Genomic DNA, 12,376 nt, shown 5'->3' with positions numbered 1-12,376 from the left:
ATGCAGACAGGCACCTAGAGGGATTTTCAAGATCCTGCTAGGGGTTAGGCACCTAGGGGGCCTTTCAAAAGCTGCTAGCATCTATCTACACCTTTAGGTGGCTAAATACCTTTCAAAAATCAAGCCCTAAATATCATCCCTCAACACCCAACAAATTTGCAGTAGAAAATAATAAGGCACTCTATATGTTGTAGAATTAGCCTTTAGGGAGGCATTGCCACAAAGATACAAGGAGATTCTGTGTTGTTGGAGGCAAAATTAAATTTGCTTCATATCAGAGAGAAAGTGAGTTTGGCAGACAATTGTAAAAAAAAGGTGAATTGTATCTATTCATGTTTAGTTTTGAAACTTTATGCAGTAGATGTGTCCTGAAAGCCTGATAATGTGACTGAAGTACCAACTATAATAGCTGGACTATCCCTAGTGTCAATATTTATAAGTAATACAGAAACTTTGGAAATAAGTAAATATCCTGCACAAAAATGTACAGTAGCGAGTAGCCATCAGTTTTCCCAGCTACTAGTTAAGGGACATTAGTGAATTTACTATATGTTAGTGCACATAACTAAAACATTTTAAAAAATATTGGAAGGGCAGCAACTAATCTGCTAGAATCCATATTCAATTAATTTAACATCAGGCATTTTTTGAGTTAAAAGATCTAGCAATGCATACAGCCATATTATTTGTTTTTCCTCCTTACCCTGGTCAGCTATTTTCTGTTTTGCATCCTCTATTCTTTGTAGTTCCCTTTGCTTCGCTTCTAGGAGCTGTCTGTCTTCCTTTTCAGCATCATATTTTATGCCTACATAAAGAAGGGAGAGAATGTTAAGACACAAGTGTGTATGTATATATATATATACATGTATATATAAAAATAAAGTTAAAATTCCAAAAACATCTTTGAAGATAATTTTGATGAAATGAAGAAATATCTCTTTTGAACATATTAAACAGAAAGATTTAATAATACAGTAAATGAAAATCAAATATGAAAGATATAACTTGGGTCAGACAACAGCAACTACTGGGAATAAGACTAATTGTATACATCATCTATTACTGTGATTTTTAAAATAGTATTACAATAAAATAAAGCTCAATGATATACAATTTTCCTCTCACTCAACTTACTGGCTGTAGGCACTATAAGCAAATAAACTCCATCCAGAACAGCCTCAACTGGTTGAGTATAAAGGTATTTCCATGGAATTTGTAGATTAAGTTGACCTACAGTATATAAAAGAAAAGTTAACAATATGTAATGAAATTTGACTGAAAAGTATGTTACAAGGTTTAAAAAAAAAAAAACAACCTAAAATTGCCATAACATAGTCAAATGCATGTTAAGTGCTTTTCAAAGCAAACAAAAAAACAGTCTGTGACAAGTTTACAATCTTTAGATATATTATAATTTTTTTAGAAATAGCAACTAGCAGGGTAAACACATAGGAATGGGAACAGGATGCAATGAGGAAAGATAAGGCCAATAGCAACAGGACTGGACATTTTAGATATGCGCACATCTTGCTGGCTCAATCAAAATATTTTTAAAGTATTTATTGTACCCTTTATGGAAAAAGTGCACTTAGGGATAAATTTGAATGAGGAAAAAATACTGGACTGAGATTCAGCACATTTCCTTATAAAATATATGCTTTTTCAATTCAATGACATTGTAACAAGTAAGTCGTCTTCCCGGCCCCCAAAAAACTCACTGCCATGCCTAGTCTCTTTTAGGCAGTTTTATTTCTCAAACATAGGCAAAATAGTTCTTCAAGAACACGCAGGGCTATCACTCCCAGCGTATTTTTCCCCCTTTACATCTCAGCCTCTCACAACCTCTCCGGCTGGGGTGAAGGCCGTGGTCCTTCACAGGAGGAAAGGCAGAGGACATTTGTTGTATGGGTTCCGTTGTGAAGACAAGGGACTTGAGAGAGCAACTGGTGGCTGCAGAATGAGAGCTACAGCTGATTCAGCAAGAAAAAGAGCAGCTGGCCAGAGAACATCAAGCCACTCAAGACAGGAAGAAAGAAGTCGCTTGAACCTCACTGTCAGTGAACTTGAGAACTTAAGAATCTCTATGTGCAGACATGCTGAAGCCTCAGTGTGCAGAGAAGATGCCCTTCTCAAAGCCCTGGAGAAGATGATGTTATGAGGACAAGTATCAGAGGGGTAGCTGTGTTAGTCTGGTTCTGTAGAAGCAGCAAAGAATCCTGTGGCACCTTCTAGACTAACAGACGTTTTGCAGCATGAGCTTTCGTGGGTGAATACCCACTTCTTCGGATGCAAGAAGAAGAAGTGTGTATTCACCCACGAAAGCTCATGCTGCAAAACGTCTGTTAGTCTATAAGGTGCCACAGGATTCTTTGCTGTTATGAGGACAGTGCTCTGGGGATGGTATGGATTGTAATGTTGGCTTTAAGGACTGTGCGGTATTTGGGGAATACTGATGTGTATGAATTTGTACATAAGAGTTTATACCAAGTTTTTTGTGTTTTCGTTGGGGGGAAGGGGCGGGGTGAAAGCAGTCCAGAAGGGCCTCACACATCAAAAAAAAAAACCTGCCTGTGAGGAGTTGTTTTTTTAAAAGGGGGAGGGAGAAAGAGAAGTACAGTATGTCACAGGGTGGCTGTCTGCCTGTAACTTAAGTAGGTCCAGTCCCAGTTTCCAGAACAGGCGCCCCCAGTTGCAGCCAGTTAAGGGAGCAATGTTGCATCCAGGGCTATGAAGGGTCAGAGACAGGCCCAGTGAGGGTCAGCTGGCTGAGAGAGAGCCAGGAAGCTGCAGGAAACAGAAGCAGCAGGACTGCCAGAGTCCCCTGGGAGGAGAGACAGTGACAGTCTGAAATGCAAAAGGTGAACTGAGGTACTGTTTTGTTTGTTTGAGTTTGGAAAATAAACCTGACTAAAGGAAACAGAGCGTGACAGTGAGTCCTTAGAAACTGGGGAGAAGCCCTGCCTTATGACAGTCGCTAATTCTTGTCATGCAACAACCAGTCAATTTATGTTCTGAGGAAACCTCCCAAAGTCATGCAACATGCTGCTGATGGGAAGCCTGCTGAAGTGTTCGCACACTACAGGAGGCAGGAAAGAAAAAAATCTAAATTATGTAGTTGTTGGGGTTTTTTGTTTTTTAAACACAGTGTTATTTTATATTTTATACATTCTAAAATATTTGATAACTAGGCAAATCTTCCTTTTATTTTCCATGTTAGCATTCCCCCTTCCAGAGTTAAAATAAGAATGTCTTTTACAGGTATGAAGATATTTATTCCAGAATGCGTGAACTGATTCACATTCATTTACACACTGCAGAGCACCCTTGAGAAAATTAACTATTTGAAATGCTTGAGATCAGTTGTAAGAACAGAAAATACATTAGCAGGCTCTTGCTCCATTTATTACAAAGTAGTGCATGCTACAAAAATGCAACTTACCAATATGCCCTGCTTTTACTTTAAATGGTACATCCAGCTGACTCTGCAAAAAGAATATATTTAAAAAAAATATTTAGACCTATTTAAGCAATATATTGAATTTACCTTTATGTTTTCTTCCCAACTCCTCTCTTGGCAAAATTACACTACTATTCACTTAGCTCCAAACACAAAACATAAATTGAGAACATATACTCTTTAATATCTTAGTATGGGAGTCTTTTCCAGATGTCTAACCATATTAGATGTCAACCATATTAGTTTCAACATGTGTTTATTAGATCACAAAACCATTTTTAGGGGGATGTGACATTTACTCTTCTTCAGACTGTTAAAACATTAGAGGCAGAATGTAAAAAGTTTGTAGTAGTTTTTTTGCTACACTGGAATGCAACACTACCAGAATAGGAATATGTATCTGTGCTTACCTGAAAGTTTCCCTTCAAGTGATAAGGCCTACAAATTAGAATACGTAGGTCAGCCTGCTTGGAGCTTGAGAGCAGAACCAGCCCTGTCAGTCACTAGCAGAAAGGAAATACTCGGTCCTTTGATGTTTCCACAGAGTACTTGCTTGGTGTTTCCATGTGTAAATATACTGACAAGGAGTGAGAGTATTTCTGGATATAGGTTCCACTCTGCTTAACCCAATTTCTGCCATGTAAGTTCTGATGTTCATCTCTCCATTGATGGGCAGTCCCCATAGTGGTAGGAAAGTATGCTCTTCCCAGAACAGAAGTTGATTTTTTCTCTGGAATAACACTGATCATGTTTATTCCTAATTTATTTATAAATGCCCTAGCCTGTCATGACTAGAGCAAGTTTGTTGGAAGGAAGAGTCCTCCAAGACCTTACTGAATCCTTGTGTTCCAGCTGGTGGGTATTATGATTTTTTCTTCTGATACCCATTTCCTGGACTGAACTGGGACCTGAAAAAGCCCCCTCTATTAACCCCAGCTGGCAACTACCATAAGGATTACTCTGCCTAGTTTATTAATTAATCCCGCCAACAAAATCTGGTTCTCTGCACTCACCAATTGAGGGAGCTGAGAATATTCCCTGAACTCTGTCAACAGATGTGACAGGATAAGATACTGAAGACTTCTGCCAGCCGTTCCACTAGCTCAGTGGTCCCCAACCTTTTCATCTGGCGGGCGCCAGACGAAAGACCATGGCGGTGGTCGAGCATCTGCCGAAATGCCACCGAATTTCGGCAGCAACGCCTCTCGATGACGCCGCCTGTCAGCGGCATTTCGGTGGATGCTCGACGGCCAGCCAAGACGCGGGCGCATTTAGATGCGCCCGCGGGCGGGCACCGTGTTGGGGACCTCTGCACTAGCTGTTCAATATATCCCTGTTCTCCTCATGTGTCAAGCCAAGAGCATAAAAGGATGTGTCCACCACTGTCCTCTCTGCACCTTTGCATCACTGCATACAATGTCCAAAGTATTGAGGCAGGTGGGAGGGTCATGTAATGTATGTGAGCAACACATCTCAAAGAACAACAGTTACTGTACAAGTAAGTAACTCTTTATTTCTCCTTCAAGGGATTGTGCATGTATGTATTCCACTGTAGGTGACCACTTACAGGTCCTTGGCCTTTGGATCACTTGAACAGACTAACACCAGCTTGCCAAAGCTGGCATAGTGTCTACAGGCTTGAGTGACAGCATTATGTCTGGAAAAAGTTTGTACAGACTACCATGTGGCTGATTTGCAGGTATTCACAATAGGGATGTTGTCTGAAGGCTGCACTACCACCATCCGCTCCACGGAAGGAGAGACGCCTGAAATTCCTATTTAGCGGTGTGAAGCAAGGCTGTCTCGAGCCCCATCATTTTCAATTTAGCCATGGAGTCGCTCATTCAAGTAATCTCCAGCGGTCTGACAAGATCTCTTTCCAAGCACGGAGAAAATGAGATAGTTGTCTCCCAAAGGAGACATGGTCAGTATTGAGCATGATCAAGCAGTCAAAAAGGACTACTTGGAGGTTGAGGCTGTCTGGTTAGAAGGACCTCTAGACCAGTGGTCTCCAAACTTTTTTGATCACGCACCCCATCAGTAAAAAAATTTTGAGCACACACCCCCTGCTGCACCGGCTCTAACATTTTTGCCAAAGCACACCCCACTTTGGAGACCACTGCTCTAGACAACATTGGCTGGCAACAATGGAGAGGTCTAGACCCCCTCTTGGTAGAATCGTCTGATCTCTACTGGATCAAGGATCTATAACAAAGGTGAGGTCTAAAGGGCTCCTTTTTCATTGGAGTGCAAACTCCTAGTGAACAGAGATTTTCACAGGAGTCCTTTACAGTGCACATAGCGTTGTCTGACTTTTGAGGGGAAAAAAGCTTGGATCCTTCAAAGGGCAAATCTTCTATCATATTTTGCAGTCACTTCAGTTGACCTGAAGCTTGCAGCCACAAACAGCACTTCCTGGAGATGGTGAGTGTATTGGACACACAGATACATTTCACTTTAGGTGTGTGTGCACCCAATGCACTTGAAGGAAAACTGAGAAGAACTTCGGGGAACAGGTCATTCCCCTACTACCAGTGATTCACAGGTCTGGTTCTACTTCCAACTTGCAGTTATTCCAGTTGAAGTACCTATTGTATTAGACCTGTGAGCCATGGCACAATGAAGAATGAATCAGATCACTTTTTTTGTTTGTTTTAAAGAAAGTCAGATATTGAGCTCATAAAGGAAAATTTAACTTGTCAATCTGCTTCTCTGATGAAGATCACCTGAGGGATATCAGTCCTGGATTTTAGCTTTTCTGCATTAACTTAGATGGAATATATGTGCCCAGAGAGTCAAAGGCGTTAAATGAGATCTGGGGTTTGGTTTACAGAGATCTCAGCCTGCTTACTACCATGGAAAATGCACCATTAGAAATCCTCTTAAGCTTTTATTAAAGATAAAGATAAAGAAAAGAAGGAAAAACAATTAAAGCAGTTGAAATGTAAAATATTAAGTAAGGCTTTCAGCTTAACAGCATCCCTTGTTCCCTTTCCCTTTAGTGGGAGACAGTTATTAGAAGAGGAAAAAAATCTTTTTTGACAGTCTCTTAGACACCATCTAAGATGGTAATAACTGTCCTTTCTGGCGAAAAGAGCAATTAGTTGAGAGAGGTTGCTGCTGCTGCTAAGGTCTGATCCAGTTTCCTCTCAGGTGGTCTTCTGTATTCAGCTGGACCCAACAGAAGTGGTGATGTCTTCTGGGTCCCCTCTCTGGCCTAGTCTGGTCAGGACATCTCTCTGGGTGACCAAGGCCTGGGGTCCAAGTAGACAGTGGAAAGAGTGGCCATGATGGTGACACTTGTTCCAGGAGCCAATTTTTCTCCCAAAAATCTCTAAGGACTCCCCAAAGGGAATACTGGGTGGAACAGCCAATCCCCTCATTATATTGTCCACCAATCAGGCCTAGTTTCCAACACACCAATTCTGGTTCCACACTCTTTCCTTATTTACCAAGCATGATCTTAACACAGCCCTTGAGTTATATCTGTATGTCTTTTTGTTTGGACTAAATCAGTCTCTCTCCCTTTCATATCTTTTTCTATTATAGGTTATTGTGACATCTTAAGAACTTTCACATTCTTTTTACAGTTGAGTAAATTTCTAGCCCGATTATCACCATAACTCCTTAGTGCAAGGCTATTAGAAATTCCTTAGGTTTTAAGATTATTTTTTTTTAAACCAGCCAGATCCGCTGAAAGACAGGGTTACAGAAATAAAAACATTATCCAGTAAGGCATCATTGGGTGAAGGACTGAAGCAACAGTCAACGAGGCACAGTTTCCCATAGCGAGTTCCTTCATAGATGCATCTCAAGAAGAAACTGACTAATATTCAGAGGGCAATATTTACAGTCTGCAGGAAGTCTGGATCAAGTTCTACCCAACCACCACTGCTTTGGGGGATTCAAAAAGCATTTTAAAAAAAACAGAAGTTCCACCAGTTTCTTCCTAAAGTGCAGAACATCAGGAGCAACTATTCGGTGCAAAATATTTCTTGACATAAATGCCAACTGTATAGTTTAATACTTTATAATATTTCACATAATACTCAAAATGCTTAATTTTTGAAAATTAAGACTATGGGACTCAGTTAAATTAATACAGTTTTCATGCAACAAAAATCTATTCTGGCATTCCTTGGAGAAAATTTAAAATGTTATTTATTGTGACACAAGTTGGAAGCACTGGAAAATAAGTCCAAGGCCTTCAAACAAATTCCAGCATTCCTGGAACAGGGTGATGCTAAGTGAAATAACCCTCTGAGTATATTGCCAAAATTATTTGAGTAATTGCTAGATTAAAATTTTTGACCATGTATTGTCCATACAAAAGGTCTTATTTTTCTCCCTCTAATCTTCTGAGACATGCTTAGGGAAATCTAAGACTTTGGGCTGTTTTTAAATTTTCTGCTGTGATTGTGCAAAACTTTAAATTAAAAAAAGGTTTCTATGACATGAACATGTTTTAATATTTCCTGATGTGCTCAGGAGATTCTATTCTCTATAGTTTAATATTAATCTCAAATAGTGTTTTACTAGATCAGGGGTAGGCAACCTATGGCACAGGTGCCGAAGACGGCACGCAAGCTGATTTTCAATGGCACTCACACTGCCCGGGGTCCTGGCCACCAGGTCTGAGGGGCTCTGCATTCTAATTTAATTTTAAATGAAGCTTCTAAACATTTTAAAAACCTTATTTACTTTACATACAACAATAGTTTAGTTATATATTATAGACTTATAGAAAGAGATCTTCTAAAAACGTTAAAATATATTAATGGCATACGAAACCTTAAATTAGACTGAATAAATGAAGACTCGGCCCACCACTTCCGAAAGGTTGCCAACCTCTGTACTAGATTATGTGCTTGACAAACTGTGTTCTAGCCAGCAAAGCTTTATTATTTATAAAGCTAAAAATATATTTTTAGATTGGACTTGTAACTATCATTCAAGCTTCCTCATGAAATTTTTTTCAAATGGCCTCTCAAATAATAGTAGCAGAGCAGTCCATAAAAACGAAAGAACAAAGAACTTTTGAAGGTTTTTTAGAAGACCAAAGCAATTCATTTCTTGAGATGAAAGATGTCTGCTTACTATTCTAGCTAAAAATCAACCAACTTCATCCTTATATGTCACTTTACATGTGCAATATACTATACAAACAACTATTTTCACAACAGTAGTAACAGTTTCTCATTTTTGCTTGCTTTGAACTTACCAGTGCATTTTCCTTTATTTCAAGATTCTTAAGTGCTACAGCTCCTAAAGGGAAAAATTAAAAGGGTTAAAATTGTAGTTAAAACACAGTTCTGTATCTCCTATACTGCAAACCTATAAGCACCTTTATTTCACAGTGAGTTTTCATCAATTAGGATAGCAGATTAGTATTAATATTTGTTTGTTCTTTATGAAGAGAAAACAGACCATATGTTGCAATTAATGACATTTTCCCCTGAAAAATGTCACACAGTTGCCAATAACGAAGGGAGCACTATTGCAAACCAGCAGTCTCAAAGCAGGTCTAGAATCAATGGGGACATGATCAAAAATATTAGCGGCCAGTCTGCAGTAGAACTGCCAATGATACTAGCACCAGTGCTACAGCAACATCAGGAGACCTTCAGAGATGACTCTATGTAAACAAGTTTCATGTGTCTTTACTAGCTGCTACTATTTTCACACAAAAGTTCTCTGAGACATGCTTTAAAGTATCAGAATTGCCTACAGAACTAGGTGTTCTAAATTTCTATACAGAATATTATGTGCCAATTGTTAACATACCAGAACTGATTTTTTTTTTTAAATAAGACAACTGAATAAATTATTGGATCCTCTGTTACTGACTGAGGTGGTGACCAATAGGCCACTGAAGAAATGGAAGACTCTCACTGACTTTAGTAGGTTTTAGATGATGCCCTAGTATCCAGAAAAGTCACAAAGTCTGAAATTGCATCTGTTAACAACAACCTGGGTAAACATCCATTTAACTGACTTCTATAGGCTTACAATTAATGTTCATGTTTCCAACTAGAGCAATTAAGTAAATCTAACTGTAAATGTCTTTAGGTGTGAATGTGCTCAGAAAAGTGACTATCTGAATAAATACAGAACATTGCTGCTCAACAGATCTGCTGCCCGTGTATATACTAAGTTGTATCTGCTTACTTAGATAAGATTTTCCTGCTTTTCATTCCAGTTAATGCTGTAGAGGCAAAGCAACTATGAGAGTGTTAACTAGAGTCTTTACTGAGCTGCACATCTGTGCAACACCATTTGTGAGCAATAGACTTTTGTGTCGGCAGCATTCCCATGAGGCCCAAAGAACAATATTCAGCTCCAAACAAAGTTTATTATACCTTCTGAATTTGTACTTTCAGCATGATTCATTTTTCTTTATGCTTCAATCTGAAGAAAAGCGTACTAAATAATGTTTAAATAATCTGTGAAACTAAAAAGAAAATAGTCCACAAAGGGCAGAATCAAGACAAAGAAACAGATGAGGAAAGCGCTGAGGACACTGTGTGACTCAAGCTCACTGCATCTTCAGCAATAAAAAGCAACTGAAGGGCAGTTGAGGCCACTGCCCCCTTTATTATGCTCTTCTGCATAGGGAGAGCGAGTGGCACCAGTGGACACTGCTGGCTAGGAATATATCACAGCTTGACACCAGGAACACCATAACCCACAATTAGGATTATGAAGAGGCCCCAGGAAGAAGAATTTGCTGTGATGCACTACATACATATAAAGTAGATCAGTAGCTTGCCAGTGACTAGGAGATGCCCTACAGATTATGGACCTTTGTAAATTGTCAAGTAAACAAGAAAGCCATCAAAACAAGGTTTTTTATTTGGTTTGACATATGCAATTTAATCTGAATTACTTGTGCCTCATAGTACACCAATAAATCTTCTAAACAACACTTTACAGATATAATGAAATCTGGTAATGATACTTCATTGCAGGGCTCAGGTAAAAATGCTAAATCTTCACTGAAGAGATGTCACCATTTCAAATGTGTGTATTTAAGAGACTGTATGAACTGAGAGTGTATTTGAATATTTATCTACTTTCCATCATGTCAAGCGCTTGTTTGTTTTACATTTATGCTCCTCCATATACATCTATGCATAATGGCAACCTAAAGTTAAAAAGGCATTTTTATTTTAGTCTGTCTTGTACTGTACGAGGTGGTTGTTTATTTTTACTAGTCAACTGAGGGTGCCACATCTCTCAGTGTCATCCAACAAAATCTTGTGAAACGTCTGCAGTAATAGGACTCTCCAGGTCAATAGTTAAATTTTGTTTATACTACATTTCTTCCAGGACTTTCAGAGGCTCTAAACATCTCATTTATAAATTAAATTATAATTTGGTTTGTAAATTACCCGGTAAATATTTTTATACCGTGCATCTTCAAAGTTCTGAATGGTTTTCCATGCACAAATTCCAGAGATTAGTGAGTACCATGCCACTGAAGCCCTAGTCATTGCTTAAAAAGTTTACCCACACTTTTTAATTTGACTGTGTAACATCTTATTATATGATCATCAGCAATAAGTTTTAAATAAAAAAAACCCACTGATTTCACTCTGGTCCTGGGAAGACTCCCATTGTCTTCCATGGACTTTGGATTAGGCCTTGTCTCATTTGCTCCTTTCTATCATTTCTCTTATTCCTTTTCAAACATCTTGTCTTCAAACTTTCCGTTTATTTTTATTCATATTTTCCCCTCACTTTTTTTTAAGTCACTTTCCCACTCCAGTCAATATGGTCATTTGTTTGTTTCACCATCTACCATCATCTTCACTTCCACCTTTATCTTCATTTATTTTTTTCTGAGCTCTTTTTCTCCTTACTTTTATGTAGCTTTAAGTATACTAATACTTTACAGTTTGCAAAAGAAAGCTAACTTATGAACACCACAGTGCACTGCATGGGTTAGGACATAATTTATTAAACTTTGGTTGTCAGCTATAAGTGTTAGAAAAGTTAGCTACAAACTGTTAACACAGGCAGGCATATTGAAAGCACAAGAGTTTACTCCTGGATTACTGGTTTGGCTTCTTGAGTGACATAACAGTCCATACATCACTGCTTGGTGGAAGAGTTATTTTTCCCAGCTCCTTAGCTTTACCTGTGATGATGCTGATAATAAAGCTGTACCATACCACATATATTCCATGTATCATATCACAGATATTCTGAGCAGAAAGTTAAAATAAAAAGATACTGCAATCAATTCCTTAGCTACTGCAATAGTTAGGAGCAGATGCTATCTAATTTACATATTTAATGTAAATAAAACACTACCAACTCACTTAAAAAGGAGGGGGGAATTGGAGAGGGAATCTGTGATTGGCAGCCAAGCAAAAAATGGTTTAAAATTTCTCTTTTCAGCTTCTTTTCCCTTTTGTCTGAAATGGAGTTTTAACATTTACTACCCTTCAAGTTGACTGCTATTTCATTACCACACTATTCATTCACAACCAATAGACTCTGGTCTGAGCATGGTCAGCAGGTCCATTCCTCATGAAGTTTTTTATACCAACTTAATTTTATCTTTTAGCATGCCTCATAACTTTGTTTTGTTTTTAAATTTAAGAAATTGCTACACAAAAACCTAAATGAAATGACTGTTAAAAATGTGTTAAAATCTAGGTGCTTAAAAATGAGCCTGTTTAGGCTCCTAAATAAGAGTGAATGGATTTTTGTAAGCGCTCCATGCCTGCATCTCCCACTGACTTTAACAGCAGTTGAATATAATCAGCACCTATGAAAAATCAGGCCACCTACTAAGAAAAAAAACAGGCATTCAGATGGCCTTTCTTGAGCAGTCAGGTCCTGATTCAGCAAGGTACACAAACACATGCCTAATTTAAAGCACTGTGAGTACCCAATCCCACTGAATCCAGA

At 38.5% G+C, this 12,376-nt stretch overlaps 1 protein-coding gene across 2 annotated transcripts in view; it reads right to left on the bottom strand.

Moving 5' to 3' along the window:
- VPS13A (vacuolar protein sorting 13 homolog A) overlaps positions 1 to 12,376 on the bottom strand; it is a 302,560-nt gene that overhangs the window by 281,160 nt on the left and 9,024 nt on the right. For both annotated transcript variants that reach the window (XM_045020500.1, XM_045020501.1), the window contains exons 2-5: positions 8,679 to 8,722; positions 3,440 to 3,482; positions 1,135 to 1,230; positions 704 to 805 (exon numbers count right to left, since the gene is read on the bottom strand). In XM_045020500.1, the coding sequence (XP_044876435.1) occupies positions 704 to 805; positions 1,135 to 1,230; positions 3,440 to 3,482; positions 8,679 to 8,722 (285 nt within the window). The remainder of the gene's footprint in view (positions 1 to 703; positions 806 to 1,134; positions 1,231 to 3,439; positions 3,483 to 8,678; positions 8,723 to 12,376) is intronic.

The sequence above is a fragment of the Mauremys mutica genome, chromosome 6, assembly GCF_020497125.1.
Source record: "Mauremys mutica isolate MM-2020 ecotype Southern chromosome 6, ASM2049712v1, whole genome shotgun sequence".
Taxonomy (NCBI): Eukaryota; Metazoa; Chordata; order Testudines; family Geoemydidae; genus Mauremys; species Mauremys mutica.
Note: the sequence above shows the minus strand (reverse complement) of the source record. Positions and strands in the feature narration are given on the sequence as shown.